Genomic DNA, 16,653 nt, shown 5'->3' with positions numbered 1-16,653 from the left:
TTAGAGGTAGATGGGAATGTGGAGTTCAAAACACAAAGAGATTAGCCATGATCTTATTGAATGGCTACATAGGCTTTAGGGAAAAATGTACCATTCCTGCTTCTATTACATATGTTCATTTGGACCAGATCATCTGTGCTGCTGAGAAAACAGTGTATGTGAAAGAACAACAGATTAGACAGATGATATGAGTCTTAAGAATTCCTTACTTGTATTATTCTTTTACACACGAGGAGAAGGAGAACTAATGGCGCAAAGATTCCCAGAGTAAACCCTACACAATAATGAAATAATTCATTCCTGCAAGAGGAAAGAGAGATTACTTACAAATAATGATTTACGGTTGCAATAATTTGTTACAGGAAACTAGGGCCCCTGTGACACAGTGTTAGTGTCCCTACCTCTAGGCCGGAGATCCCACCTGCTTCAGAAGTGTGTCACAACATGTCTGAGCAGCTCAATCAAAAATATCTATCACAGGAAACTCTTTGATTTAGCCCCACCCTACCACATAAGCATTTACTTCAGTATTTCAGAATACTAAATAACTAAATATTTTCAGCCATGGAAATGCACACCATATGATACAGATCATGAGCAATGTGGCAAATTTAATTCTTCACCAAAATATATCTTTCTTCCCAATTACTGTTTCCTTCTTTTTGATGATTTACAAAAGAGTAAGAAACATTGGAAATCAATCACTTTTTTTGTTTAGTGTTAGATGTTTGGTAATAAGGATAGCACTTGCATTAGAGTAACTAAAGCTAATGAATCCATTACACTGTGGACAATTTAGTATTACAAGAAGATTAGATGCAAGTACCTGCTAATGGATTTTGCATAAACGAACAGGATAATTCCAGCCACAAACAGAGAAATCAGCTTCAGTTCAAATTCTGCAAGAAATACAGATTATATAGAATCTCAATTGTTTAGGTTTTCACACTTGATTATTTAAATATAAGTGCATCTGCCTCCAGCACTCTTTCTTCTGTGGAGATACAGTGTTGTTTTCTTTAAAGTCGGCACTGTGCTGTTCTTCCTGAAGAGGAATGTCTGAATTCTTTGCAGAAGTGCATGAGAAAAAAATTGAAATGGCTGGGTGGGAATTGACCAGTTAGCCAAATGAGTGAACACATCGGACACTGCAAATGAACCAGCAGCACAGTGGTGTTATTTGTAAAATGCACACCTAAATATAAATGGAAAGAATTGAAAGAAAACTATAAACTAGATTATACAGGTCGCCACACTCTCATCTTTCCACGACCCTACCCAAGCTGCCTGTTCTGGAGTCATTATACACTGGGAGCACTGATAACTGTGTCAGGGGTGGGATTTCCACACCCTTCTCTCGCTCCTGTCTTGTTTGTGTCTTGTAGCCTTTTGCTGTGTTCATCAGGAAAGATGCGAGCCTGAGAGGGGGAACTATTCCAGGCAGGGGAGGCCTGTAGGTCAAAACCTCCCTGTACATGGATGATGTCACCATTTTCTGCTTGGATCATTAGACTCTTGAGCATCTATGGCCAGTGTGAACTAGTCTTGAGAGCCAAGGTAAACCAAGACAACATATTCTTTGGGAACTGAGCAAACTGATCCTCTATTCAATTTCCTGTCGGGACAGATTAACTAAAGCTGCTAGGAGTATGGTTTGGAGAGGCCAGGGTGTGTGCAAAATCTTGGGAGAAGTCAAGGTGAGACAGAAACTGGGCTTTTGGGAGCACCGCTCCCTCTCTATTGGAAATAATCCAATCAGGTGTAAGGCACTCTCTCGGTTATTGTACATGGCACATACACAGTCCATTCCCAAAACCTATGCCGCTGCAGTCACCTGAGCCATTTTCCAGTTCATCTGGAGGTGTAAGATGGACCACGTCCACAGGGACACCATGTACAAAACTCAAAATGAGGGGAAGAATGTACCCAAAGCTGCCCTCATCCTGATGGTCACCTTTGTGTGTGGCTGCATAGACCCTTGGTACGCAGTCACTTAGTGACACAATGACTGAGGTTCTATCTGTCCCCAGTGTTGCAAAAGATGGGACTGGCCTCATTGCCATGGAACGCTCCAAGTAGTTTGACCGTTCTATATCACCTGTCCTTCTTGAAAAAGTTTGCAAAGAGAAACTTGTCCATCAGGAAGTGGTCAACACATAGCATCCTCAAGACCCTGCGAGAAAAGGCGACGGTGGATTCTGTTGGGTTGTTCCCTGAGCAGACTGACAAAGTCATTTGGCAGAAAATCTCATCACCAGAATTTTCTGATATGTACCAAAACATCACTTGGCTGGTGGTAAAAAGGGCACTATCTGACAACTTGTCAAATCCTTCAAGTACGACCAGACTCTCTGCACCATCACACTCGAAAAAGGGGAGGGGGAGGGACACTGTCACACACCTCCTGTTGGAATGTGCCTTTGCAAAGGAAGTCTGGAGAGAGATGTGACAGTACTAGTTGAGTACATGATGCAGGACTCTGTGTTCTATGGGATGGGACGCACATCAAGACAAACATCAACTGTCCCTGGAGGACCATCAGCTCAGTGAAAGACGCTCTTTGGACTGCTGAAAACTTGTTGATCATCCAGGCTAAGGGTTTACCTCAATGGGCACATTCCAAGGTCCAGGTCTACGTGCTGCACACTAAAGCTTGAGACAGCTGCTGCCAAGATGTAGTGGGGAAAGACCACTGTGAGCTTTTCTTGCTGAAGTTAAATGTGGGTTTGTTCAGTTATTGGACCCTCCCGATGCCTCAGAAATATGTAAACATAGTCTTGTATAAGAAAGAAATGTCTTTGTTTGGATAGTCAAACTCCAATGTTTGTTTGTTTCTTCATATGCCATGAACAGAACCAACTGCTTTAGTAACTATGTATATAAAGATATTTTTACAAATAAAGTACATTTTTGAAATTGAAAGAAAAGGGAATTTTCACCCCCTTCAGGGAAGTTCCGTGTTAGAGAACTGCTCGTCATTCTGATTGTCTGGCAGCTCTGCTTTGCCCCTGCAGTGCCAGGTTTGAGTGGTGGGGGCTGCTTTTGTGGGACGCCAGGCTACACACAAAGCAGATGTTATCCAGTGTGACTTAAAGCTAAATTTTAGGGTACTGGTGGACCACACTGGCAAACCCCAATGAGGGGTGAGTGGATTGGTTGCTGGGAGACAATTAAAAAGAAGCCAGACATTGCAGTGAAGAGACTATGGAGATGTTTCTGATAGCCAAAGAGGACCCAAAAAAATTTGCTCTCTACATGAACCCTGAGCTTGACTGATATTAGATTGCACAATAAAAGATGTTGGGCTACGAACCTAGGGAGTGCTTTACCAATCCTAAGCAAAATAGCAGAATGAGGAATACAAACAGCCATTAATTGAGCTTAATGGCTGCTCATATCATCCCAACCTCAGTAAAATGGGAGATATGTCTGAGTAGATGGGAAACTGATAGGAAGAACAAACACTGCATTTTAGAGGCAGATGCCTTGTAACACACTGGAAGAACAGTGTAAGCCTAGGTAGTGTCAGGAGGTGGAGAAGTTAATAGAAAGCTAATAGCATGCTGGTCTTCATAACAAGAGGAATTGAGTATAGAAGCAAAGAGGTTCTTCTGCAGCTGTACATGGCCCTGGTGAGACCGCACCTGGAATATTGTATGCAGTTTTGGTCTCCAAATTTGAGGAAAGACATTCTGGCTATTGAGGGAGTGCAGCGTAGGTTCACGAGGTCAATTCCCGGAATGGCAGGACTGTCTTATGTTGAAAGATTGGAGCAACTGGGCTTGTATACCCTTGAGTTTAGAAGGCTGAGAGGGGATCTGATTAAGACGTATAAGATTAAAGGATTGGACACTCTGGAGGCAGGAAACATGTTTCCGCTGATGGGTGAGTCCCGAACCAGAGGACACAGTTTAAAAATAAGGGGTAGGCCATTTAGAACAGAGTTGAGGAGAAACTTCTTTACCCAGAGAATGTGGGTGTGTGGAATGGTCTGCCCCAGAAGGCTGTGGAGGACAAGTCTCTGGATACTTTCAAGAAAGAGTTGGATAGAACTCTTATGGCTAGTGGAATCAAGGGTTATGGGGATAAGGCAGGAACAGGATACTGATTGAGGATGATCAGCCATGATCATAATGAATGGTGGTGCTGGCTCGAAGGACAGAATGGCCTATTCCTGCACCTATTGTCTATTGATGTTTCATTGATGCTGCCTGGCTTCCTGTATTCTTCCAGCCTCCTGATTGTCTACCTTGGATTCCAGCATCAGTAGTTTTTTTTTGTCACTAATTTTCTAACACACCAGCAGGGAGCCCTAAAACTTAGCCCCATTTGTCTTTTGAGAACCAGTTCATTAAAGTATACCAAAAGAGAGTACTGAAGATGCTGAAAATCTGAAAAAGCCCTCAAAGCACTGGAATAAATGCCGGTCAGATAGCCTCTGTAAAGAGAAAATGACAGCTAATATTTTAAATCAATGACCTTTCATCAGTTGTTTCATTCCTCAGAGATTTGGCCTAACCTACTGAGTGTTGCATTCTCTTCTTCTTCCACATGATACACCGATTGGTGTGTGGTCATAGTTTAAATCCAGCATTGCTGCTAGCCAGTAAATTTGCCTGTTTAAAAATATATTTCCTCACAGTTTCCTGAAATTTTCACAGATGTGTTTATCAATTCACAGATATGCTCAGTGTGAATTTGCAGTTTTGACACTATGCATACAGGCATATGAACTGAGCGCATAGAAGGAAGCTATTTGGCCTCTCACATCTATACTGAGTTGACAAGGTGGCTTTGAAATGAATATTAGTGACAGTGCTTGTAAAGGAGTATAAAGTAAAAACAAAAACTATGCTAGGATTATATCAATCAAAGTTTAGAGTGTTGTGGGCAATTTACACCTCAGGAAAGATGCAAATACTCTAGGAATTGTTTGGAGGAGGCTTACCAGGAAGAGATCAAAGAAGAATGAATAGTTGGAAAGAGCAGATATGCTTAACCTCATATTGTCTTTTTGTCTTAAACTCTGATTTCCACAAATACCTGTCTAAAATCATTTTTAAAATTATTTTTGAAATCAGCCCAAATAGACTGATCCAGATACTGGTAACTGTGGAAAAAAATATCCTTTCCATCTCCCCCAGACCTTTACCCAGGCATTTTGAATACATAACTTTGGATCAATGCCCACTCAAGAGAAAACTTTTATCCCCTATGTTCCTTATGAAAACACCTTATCATCTTGACAACTTCATTACATCACCTCTTAGCCAACTCTTCCCATTTCTTCTCATACCTGTTGTTCCTTATCCTTGAAATGATTCTGGCTAAACATCCTCTAAGCCTTTCCTGAGGCCATTGCATATTTCTTGAAGTGTGAATGGTCTATAACATGGTAGTTGAAGCCCAAATAATGATTTATAAAGTTTACCATGATCTTGTTTTATTTTATATTCCTCTGTTTATAAACGCAAGTAACTAAGGCATTAACAAATCACCTTATGAAATGCTATCTTTAAAGATTTGTGAATGCCAGGTGTCTCTGCTCATCCACACTTTCACTATTATGCTATTTATATTAGTTACTCACCAAGTATTTCACTTCACATCATCTGCTAACCTATTTCTTTTATTCAGAAACATATAACTAAAGCCATCGTGATCATTGACGTTGTCAAGTTTTGTATCATCTGCAAACTTTATAATACTGCACCCAGGTCCAGGTTGTTCATATACGTTGAAAATTATAACATGACCACAAATAACCCTCAGAGCATGACTGCAAAACACTTCTCAGTCTCAAAAACATTCACCCCTCACCAGTGTCTACTTTTTGTCACTGAGTCAATTCTGTATTTATACAACTTCTTGAGTTTCATTCCAAGGACTTCCATGCTTCTTAATAAGCATCTTGTGTGGCACTTTGTCAAATATCTTTCAAATGTCCACATATACAACATTTAGTATATGGTCTTGATCAGTTAGCTCAAATAATTTAAATAATATAATCAACATTGTCAAGCATAAAACTTACCTTTAGTAAGCCCATGCTCGTGCACCTTGATTAAACCTCACTTTTCAAGTTGGAAGCTAATTTGGTCTCATAATTTTTTCAAATAAATTCCCCAAAATTGATACTAGGCTGATTCACTGTATGTTCCCTGAGTTTTGCTGTCTCTACTATTTATAATAATGGCAGAACATCAGCAACCCTTCGCCCCTCTGGTATTACTCCTGTTCCCACTAGAATTGAAAGATTGACTAAGATTTAATCAACTAACCTAATATCTCATATGGCTGAGTGCCATATTTTGTCACAGAAAGCTCATCTGGAGCATCTTGGAATGCTTTACTTCATGAAACACAATATACGAGCACAGCTAGTCTTTGCTCTATTTTGCATGATATGTGCAGTGCTATCTTAAATAATGTAATTCATTTGAACATGCGCTCAGCTCTATATTTTTGTATGTTTTATTAAAAGAGTCATGGCAGTATTGTGAGAGGATTTAAAAAATAATAGAAAACATATGCACTCTTTTGTCTTGTATGGGAATCACCTTTTCCAATTCACATGTTTTCATAGTTGATATGAGGAGTATGGAGACAAGAAACTCTCCCTGGGGTAGGGACAAAAGTAGAGTTCATAGTAAAACATGTTCAGAGTTGTTGCCACAACCAAACTCAACAAGACTGTTGAGCAAGATGATAAACTAAAGAAATCTTAAATCATGGATATAGCTTCAATCAAAATGACATTTTGGAACTCATATATTGCAACATCAAAATAGAATGATTAAATCTCAAATAACCTTAAAACTTACGTTGCCGTTTTACAGTAATGGTGTATCTTGCATGAAGCACCTTTGGTTCTACTTTGAAACAGGTTTTACAATTACAGCGTTCGATATTTATGATGAATTCAGTAGCTGGTGAATATGAAGAGGATACAATTTGATAGTAAAAATATTTAATAAAGTCTTTCAGTGTTTCTGGTTCATGAAAACTACTTTCTTCTGCAGGGTAGGTAAGTTCCATTAACTCAGAACTCTTTATATTCACCTGTGAAGAAAAGATATTAGCTTTAAAATTAGACCATGCTTTTGTTGAAACTTCATCAATAGGCTGAACAAACTCTCCAAATTAGTGCTTGTAATAAAGTGCAGAAGTAAAATAATCAAATAAAGGGTAATTTGTGTTTTCCAAGATAGACAAACAAAATACCCAGTGATTAGTTACTTCCAGCCTTGATTTCAGTTTTCATTAATTACATACAAATTTCATTAATTACAGCGCCTGAGACCCGGGTTCAGTTCCCGCCTCAGGCGACTAACTGTGTGGAGTTTGCACGTTCTCCCCGTGTCTGCGTGGGTTTCCTCCGGGTGCTCCGGTTTCCTCCCACAGTCACAAAGATGTGCAGGCCAGGTGAATTGGCCATGCTAAATTGCCCATAGTGTTAGGTAAGGGGTAAATGTAGATGTAGGGGTATGGGTGGGTTACGCTTCGGCGGGGCGGTGTGGACTTGTTGGGCCGAAGGGCCTGTTTCCACACTGTAAGTAATCTAAAAAAAAAAAAAAATATGCACCAGGCCATTCAGCCCCTCAATTCTCTTCGGTCATTTGATCAGATCATTCCTGATCTGATTGGAATCTCAAATCCACATACCTGCTCACCCTGATAACCTTTCAACCTCTTACTTAACAAGAATCCATCTACCTTTGCCTTAACAATATTCAAGAATTCTGCTTCCCCAGCCTTTTCAAGGATAGAATTACAAAGACTCATGACACTCTGTGGAAAACATTTTCTCCTCATTTCTGTTTTAAATGGACAAACCCTGATTTCTAAACAATGATTACTATTTCTAGATTATACCAGTAACAGGAAACATCCTCTCCACATCTACACTATCAAGACTCTTCAGGATTTTATATGTTTCGATCAAGTCAACACTTACTCTTCTAAACTCCAATGGATACAATCCTAGCCTGTCTAACTTTTCTCATAAGATAATCCGTCCATTCCAGGTATTAGTCTAGTAAACCTTCTCTGAACTACCTCCAATGCATTTATATTCTTCCTTAAATAAGGTGACTAATACTGTGCACAGTACTCTTGATATGGTATTATCAGTGCTCTGTATAAATCATGCATAACCTCCATACTTTTGTATTAAATTCCTCTTGAAATAAATGATTATATCCCATTAGTTCTCTTAATTACTTACTGTACCAGCATACTATACAAAGATAAAGCTGAAGCATTCACAACAATCTTCAGCCAGAAATGCCTAGTGAATGATCAATGCGGGCCTCCTCCAGTGATCCCCAGCATCTCAGATACCAGTCTTCAGTCAGTTGGATTCACTCCACATCATTTCAAGAAATGGTTGCAGGAACTTCTTACTGCAAAGGCTGCGGGGCCTTGTCTTCATTCCAGCAATAGTATTGAAGACTTGTGCTCCAGAAATTGCCATGTCTCTCGCCAAGTTGTCCTGGTAAGCTACACCAGTGACCATTAAATATCTACCCACCATGTGGAAAATTTCCCAGGAATTTCCTATACAGAAAAAGCAGGAAAAATCTAACCTAAGTAGACAGGCAGGAGGCTCGAAAAACATAGCAAGCCAGGCAGCATCAGGAGGTGGAGGAGTTGATGTTTTGGGTGTATTTCAGCCTCCTGCCTGTCTACTTAGGTTAGGTTTGTCCTGCTTTTTCTGTACAGGAAGTTTCTGGGTAACTTTCCACATGGTGGGTAAATGTTTAATGGTTATTGGTGTACCTTACCAGAACAACATGGAACAGGCTGGAAGAACACAGCAAGCCAGGCAACATCAGGTGGTAGAGAAGTGACGTTTTGGGTGTATGCCTGTTTACTTTGGATTCTAGCATCTGCAGTTTTTTTTGCCTCAAATCCAACTGAGGCAATTACTGCCCCATCGGTCTACTTCAATCATCAATAAAGTGATAGCGCTGTTCTATCAAGCAGCACTTGCTTAGCAATAACCTTGCTGACTGTTCTGCTAGGGCCTCTCAGGTCCTGACCCCATTGTAGCCTTGGTTAAAATATGACAAACAAGCTGAATTCCAGAGATGAGGTAAGATTAATTGCCCTTCACATCGAGGCTGCATTTGACTGAGTGTGGCGTCAAACAGCCTTCGCAAAACTGGAATCAATGGGCATTAGGGAGATTGGCAGTTCTGACAAAGGGTCCCTGGACTTAAAACATTAATTTGCTTGTCTTTCAACAGATGCTGCCAGATCTCCTGAGATTCTCAAGTAGTTTTTGTCTTTGTTTCAGATCACCAGCATCACATTTCTTTGTTTTATTTCAGAGTAGTTTGTTGGTTGTAGATTGTCCATAGACAATAGAGATCCAATCACTGCCACAATTTATAATAATATCTGGAGTACTGAAGATATTATGGAGTATCGAGATTTGTTACTTAGTGCATAAGTGGTATAGCTCACAATGTGACACAATCAACAACTCTGAAGAATACTTTTAAGTGTACTTATTTTTATGGATTTGATATTATTTCATCAGTTACTGTGGTTAATGTATGCTGAACAAAGAGAACTTAGAGTGCAGGTTTATAGCTCCTTGAAAGTGGAGTCACAGGTAGATAGGACAGTGAAGGCGGCGTTTGGTATGCTTTCTTTTATTGGTCAGGGTATTGAGTACAGGGGTTGGGACGTCGTGTTGTAGCTGTACAGGACATTGGTTAGACCACTGTTGGAATATTGCATGCAATTCTGGTCTCCTTCCTATCGGAAAGATGTCGTGAAAATTGAAAGTGTTCACAAAAGATTTACAAGGATATTGCCAGGGTTGGAGGATTTGAGCTATAGGGAGAGGCTGAACAGGCTGGGGCTGTTTTCCCTGGAATGCCGGAGGCTGAGGGGTGACCTTATAGAGGTTTACAAAATTATGAGGGGCACGGATAGGATAAATAGGCAAAGTCTTTTCCCTGGGGTGGGGGGAGTCCAGAACCAGAGGGCATAGGTTTAGGGTGAGAGGGGAAAGATATAAAAGAGACCTAAGGAGGAACTTTTTCACACAGAGGGTGGTACATGTATGGAATGAGCTGCCAGAGGAAGTGGTGGAGGCTGGTACAATGGCAACATTTAAAAGGCATTTGGATGGGTATATGAATAGGAAGGGTTTGGAGGAATATGTGCCGGGAGCTGGCAGGTGGGACTAGATTGGGTTGGGATATCTGGTCGGCATGGACCGAAGGGTCTGTTTCCATGCAGTACATCTCTATGACTCTATAAATAACAAATAAAAGGCTAAAAAGAAATGTTGCTACATTTGACAAACATTAGTTTACAAGGCATGGTGGCTCAGTGGTTAGCACTGCTGCCTCACAGTGCCAGGGATCTGGGTTTGATTCCACCCTCAGGTGAATGTCTGTGTGGAGTTTGAATGTTCTCTCTGTATGTGTGTGGGTTTCCTCCCACAGTCCAAATTTCTGCAGATGAGGTGAATTGACCATGCTAAATTGCTCACAATGTCCATGGATATGCAGGCTAGATGGGTTAGCCATGTGGAATGCAGGGTTACAGGAATAAGGTGGGTCTAGGTTCCCGCCTCAGGCGACTGACTGTGTGGAGTTTGCAGATTCTCCCCGTGTCTGCGTGGGTTTCCTCCGGGTGCTCTGGTTTCCTCCCACAGTCCAAAAACGTGCAGGTTAGGTGAATTAGCCATGCTAAATTGCCCGTAGTGTTTTGGGAAGGGGTAAACGTAGGGGAATGGGTCTGGGTGTGTTGTGCTTCGTCGGGTCGGTGTGGACTTGTTGGGCTGAAGGGCCTGTTTCCACACTGTAAGTAATCTAATCTAATCTAATCTAATCTAATCATAACTTCATTAGGTTGGAAGATCTTCTGAGGGAGGGTGTGGACTCAGTGGTCAAATGGCTGTAGGGATTCTATTCATATGATTATTTAAGCAATTATAACAATGTCAGGCTAAGCCAATTTTCCAGGAGAACATTATTAAACAAGTCATTGCACAGAATGGTTATAACAAAAGAGGTGCAGTCAACCCGTTATGTATGTGCTGGCTCACTGGATAACAATTCACCTCAATCCATTCTCCCTTCTTCTCCCCGCAGCCTTGAAAATTCATGACTTAAAAATAACAATTAAACTCCCTCTTGAATGCATTGATTGAACTTGCCCCCATCACCCTCTTAGACATTGCAATTCAGATCATAACCACTTATTGAGGGAAAAATCATCTGTAGAAACTCCTGATCCTTTAAGTATTGCTGTAGGATCAAAATATCTACCAATTAATGGGTAGATGACCAACCAAAATAGAGAATAAGACCATAAGACATAGGAGTGGAAGTAAGGCCATTCAGCCCATCGAGTCCACTCCACCATTCAATCATGGCTGATGGGCATTTCAACTCCACTTACCCGCATTCTCCCCGTAGCCCTTAATTCCTCGAGACAACAAGAATCTATCAATCTCTGCCTTGAAGATATTTAGCGTCCCGGCCTCCACTGCACTCTGCGGCAATGAATTCCACAGGCCCACCACTCTCTGGCTGAAGAAATGTCTCCGCATTTCTGTTCTGAATTGACCCCCTCTAATTTTAAGGCTGTGTCCACGGCTACTAGTCTCCTCACCTAACGGAAACAATTTCCTAGCGTCCATCCTTTCCAAGCCATGTATTATCTTGTACGTCTCTATTAAGTCTCCCCTTAATCTTCTAAACTCCAATGAATACAATCCCAGGATCCTCAGCCGTTCCTCATATGTTAGACCAACCATTCCAGGGATCATCCGCGTGAATCTCCGTTGGATACGTTCCAGTGCCAGTATGTCCTTCCTGAGGTGTGGGGACCAAAACTGGAGTCAGTACTCCAAATGGGGCCTAACCAGAGCTTTATAAAGTCTCAGTAGCACAACGGTGCTTTTATATTCCAACCCTCTTGAGATAAGTGACAAATGTAGCAAACATATCAAGAGTTCTCATCAAGAACATGCAGAGGTGAAGTTGAGGTGCTGGACCAGTCACACAAACCTCCAAAGTCATGGGCCTGACCATTCAAGCACCAACTTCCATGCAAGTGGCAGAATCTGCAGATTGGGCACTAGATTCTGAGACGACTGATAAATCTATCGAATTGGAGTAGAAGCTAATTACCCTCAATCTCAAGGGGACCAGAATCTTTTATACACAAATACATGAACCACAGCAACAGAGTACATAGTTACTCAAATAATTTGCTGCCCTAAGTTATCACATAGGAAAGGAAAGAAATGATGCTAAATTCATAATTATTTGACTGAAAAAAAACCAGGTACCTTTCAAACACAATTAATCTTTTTGACTCTATTTTCTATGACTATACATACCATAGCTCTAAACACTTTGTTTTTTCTTTTTATTCATTGATGGGATGAGACTGCTGCTGGCTAGGTCAGCATTTATTGTCCAGAGGGCAGTTAGAGTCAAACACATTACTGTGGGTCTGGTGTCACATGTAGGCCAAACCATATAAGGATTGAAGTTTCCTTTCCTCAGTTTCCAACGATTGGCAATGGATGACCATGAGGTCATCCTTAGACTTTTAATTCTAGATTTTTATTGGATTCAAATTCCACCATCTATCACGGTGGGATTTGAAGCCAGAACATTACCTGGGTCTCCAGATTATCTCCAGTGATAATGTCACTAGGCCATTGCCTTTCCATTATAAACTGTAAAAACAAAAGCTGAATCAAAGCTCTTTTGATTGTTGAGACACCTTAAAGGGTTTTGAAGCATTCAGGTCTTGTTACAAGACTAACTGTAAATCAATCACACTCAGGAATGATATGCTGAGCGTTGCAATTGCCTCAGAAGTAATAATTGCATAAATGAAATATTTGTATTAATGAATACAACAATTGTTATAATTTGTCATAGTCAAAAACATGGGCTCTCCAGGATCATTCAGCGAAGGGGAACCCCCTTGATTAATTTGTAAGTGCCACAAAATTATCAAAGATTTGGAGTAAACTGTGAAGAACTCTACTGTTTGATAAGTTAATAACAAAGGGGAAAGGCGAAGGATTATGAATGAAAGAATGAAGGACTTTTGAGATTTTAAATGGGTTATTTCAATTTGGAAAGTTTTACCAGCCATTAATGAGAAACAAATTATGTAATATGTAATTAAATAAGTATTTGAAAACATAAAAGATGAAAATATTTGCAGCAAACAAATTCTTACAAAAGAACAATTGTGAGCTGCTGTATAATTATCCATTATTGCAGAATAATGGCTAATGGTTATGGTACTAAATGAATAATCCAGAGAACTGGACTCTGGATTTATAAGGCTTCCCAGTTATTTTGTCATTCAAGGCTTATGAAAACCATATACTGTATATTACCTCAACTGTTGACCAATAATCCACGAAGTTAAGCTTTTGAGAAAATGCATAACAAAAAAGCTTCTTTTCAGTTTTGTAGTATACTTCATCGTCGTATATCATTTCTACAATAAAAAAAATACAAATAGTACAATAACTTGAAGCTTCACATTATTTTATCATTCCTTTTTTGAAAATTTAAGATTGAAGTACTGCAACACAATATTTATCTTTCTTCTAAAATAAAATGACTATAATACTAAAGAATAAAGTCATGAAGACAATTTCCCTGATCAAATTTGGAGCAGACCAGATCACTTACTCTGTATTTAATACATAAAGTTTTAAAAATTCTAAACTCTAACAGATTTCTAAAATACTACCATTTAATAGTGTCTCACAATTATTGTTCTAATGTTTAATATTATATCTTGTAGGCCTATTTACATTATTTTCCAGTTGTGGGACAATTACACAAATTAATCAGAACACTCTTGCAATATATAACGTTATCTTTCTATTCCTTAAACTTAATAAATGTTCACTGAAAAATGAGGGGGGGTCGAAGAATACCTTATAGCTAGTCAGTGGAGGCTGCCAGACTGGGGTGGTGCATACAGCTGACCACTTTCCAATTCACTGCACCCATATGATTCGCTATTTCGTTTTTAATAATTATCTGAAGACCAAGACTGAACGCGGCCACATTGACATATCAAAACACTTCCTGTCGTGGCCAAATGAATTTCCATGGCCACGAAATGAATATTACTTGTGAAGAGGGGGGGGGGACGAGTGGTGAGGATACAAATTGTTGGTCTTCTCAAACCTGTGTAGCTGGGAATAGCCAAGTCCACAATAAGGGTGGCTGTCGGGGCTGTCCCCTGTCGCCAAGTCTGCAGCTTCACCTGGTGCAAGAATGCTACAATTTGGCCAGGATTCGCTTCCTTGGATTTTGAAGAATGCAATTTGGGATTAAATTGAAGGTGCGCTAAGATACCTCTGGGCAGTGCCCCTGTCCCGATCACCAGAGCGACTACCGGATAGAGCCAGGTGGCCAGGGCGCTGCCGAGCTGCCATTGCCACATTCCGACCCCCCCCTCCCTCCCTCTCGCTATTCCCAGAAATATCAGCCACAGTATAGCGCTCCTCTTTCTCCGTCTCACTTCCCGCTCGCACAATCCCTTCACTTTCGTTTTCTCGCCAGGAACCGCATGCGCCCTGTGTCTTGGAAAAACCTGCCCCACTGGTCCCCAGCGGCAAAACTCCTGCGTTGAGATCTGCTCCAGTTTGGGCGGAATTACCAACAGTGCAGGAGAATTTTGAAGTTCAGGATTAGTTTGCTGAGATAAATCATTCAAGGTTTTTATTTTAAGAAGTCTTATCATCTTTATTAATCATTAAAACGACTGAAGATTTGGAAACGAGAGTTTGTCCGCGCGGAGTGTCATCAAACCTTCCGGAATATAAAACTAAATTGGCACCCCGAAAGTTCAGTCGTTAACTTGATAGGGCAAGTTGTTGTTGGTTGTGGGGGTGCAGTTGGACTTTCCATTGGTCATTGAAAAGCAGGGCAATCACTCGACGGTGTAATTATTTTATCATTTTGATTGACAAACTAACTAGTGAAATGTCACAAGACCAGTGCTGAGGCATAGCTGGATTAACGAGATGGGCAAAGGGATCAATGGTGTGGAGAGAAGGCTATAAAGCGTCTACGTCTGAGGCTAAGTGAGTGGGTAAATTCAAAGGCAGACGGTGTACAATATGGGAAAAGGAGGGGCTATTCCAATTTGAAGGAAAGCAGAATTGTATTTGAATGGGGATTGACCGTATAATTCTGCAGTACAGAAGCACCTAGTGTCACTGTATATTTATCATTAAAAGTTGGCAAGTAGATATAGCAAATATTTAGAAAGGCAAACAAAATATTGGACTTTATTTAAAAAGTTTTGGAGTATAACAGTAGGGAACTCTTGGTATAAACAAAAACGGGAGTGGCCTAAGAAACTCAGAAGGTCTGGCGGTATCTGTGGAGAGAAAACAGTTTATTTTTCATTCATTCACGAGATCCGAGTGGCTGGCCAGCATTTATTGTATGTCTAGATTAGAGTGGTGCTGGAAAAGCACAGCAGGTCAGGCAGTATCCGAGGAGTAGGAAAATCGACGTTTCGGGCAAAAGCCCTTCATCAGGAATAGAGGCAGGGTGCCTGCAGAGTGGAGAGATAAATGAAAGGGAGTGGGGAGAAAGTAGCATAGAGTACAATTGGTGAGTGGGGGTGGAGATGGAGGTGATAGGTCAGAGAGGAGGGTGGAGTGGATAGGTGGGAAGGAAGATTGGCAGGTAGGACAGGTCATGAGGGTGGTGCTGAGCTGGAAGGTTGAAGCTGGATGGGGGAAGGGGAAATGAGGAAGTGACTTTGAGAAGATGGTGGTGAGCTGCCTCTGGAACTGCTGCAGTCCATAATATTTCATCGAAGGGCTTTTGCCCGAAACATCAATTTTCCTATTCCTCGGATGCTGCCTTTTATTTTAGAAAATAAATATTACCTGACCTGCTGTGCTTTTCCAGCACCACTCTAATCTAGACTCTGATTTCCAGCATCTGCAGTCCTCACTTTTTTCTAGTCAACTTGGAGGAGTGCTGATACATTAGCTGCAGAAGGACGATACCTGATAATCAAAGAGGTTTCCTCGCCCATGTTTAACCTGGTACCATGGGACTTCGTGGAGTCCAAAAGCAAAGTTGAGGATTCCCAAGGCAATTCCCTTCCATCTGTGTGCCACTGTTCCTCCACCACTGCTGAGCCTGACCTGTCAGTTGGATGGAACGCATCCAGGAATGGTGATAGTGATATCTGGGACATTGCCAAACTCACAGAATCTACCTTACAGTCAGTGTTAGGCTGTTGCTCGACCAGTCTGTGAGAGAGCTGTCCTAACTTTGCCACTAGCCCCCAGATGTTAGTAAGGAGGGCAGGTGAAAGTCTTGACCAGGTGAAGATAGCAGGTTTCCTTCCCTGGAGGACATGAGTGACCTAGATTTTTTTTTTATTTTGACAATGATTTCACAGTCATCAGTAAATTTTTAATTCCAGACCTTTTTTTAATGGAATTCCAGTTCCACCATCTGCTGTGATGGGATTCAAACCTGGGTTCCAGGAACATTAGTAGTGTTTCTGGATTGATAGTCTAGTGATAAGACCATCAGGCTATCACCTCCCCAGCTAATGTTTCAAGTCCAGTGACCCTCCTTTACAGCTGAAGAACTCTTGCTA

The 16,653-nt window shown here is 40.9% G+C and overlaps 1 protein-coding gene across 3 annotated transcripts in view; it reads right to left on the bottom strand.

Annotated features, from left to right (window-relative positions):
• nemp2 (nuclear envelope integral membrane protein 2) overlaps positions 1-14,587 on the bottom strand; it is a 35,152-nt gene extending 20,565 nt beyond the window's left edge. Inside the window, exons 1-5 of one of the 3 annotated variants that reach the window (XM_072578985.1) lie at positions 14,205-14,587; positions 13,397-13,500; positions 6,825-7,062; positions 827-899; positions 210-300 (exon numbers count right to left, since the gene is read on the bottom strand). In XM_072578985.1, the coding sequence (XP_072435086.1) occupies positions 210-300; positions 827-899; positions 6,825-7,062; positions 13,397-13,500; positions 14,205-14,463 (765 nt within the window). In that variant the 5' untranslated portion in view covers positions 14,464-14,587. Of the gene's footprint in view, positions 1-209; positions 301-826; positions 900-6,824; positions 7,063-13,396; positions 13,501-13,948 lie in introns of all 3 variants that reach the window. The other 2 variants (XM_072578986.1, XM_072578987.1) reach the window with 2 other exon arrangements.
• Between the last annotated feature and the right edge of the window lie 2,066 nt (positions 14,588-16,653).

The sequence above is a fragment of the Chiloscyllium punctatum genome, chromosome 10, assembly GCF_047496795.1.
Source record: "Chiloscyllium punctatum isolate Juve2018m chromosome 10, sChiPun1.3, whole genome shotgun sequence".
NCBI lineage: Eukaryota > Metazoa > Chordata > Chondrichthyes > Orectolobiformes > Hemiscylliidae > Chiloscyllium > Chiloscyllium punctatum.
The sequence above is the reverse complement of the archived record's forward strand: the minus strand, read 5'-3'. Positions and strand labels throughout refer to the sequence as shown.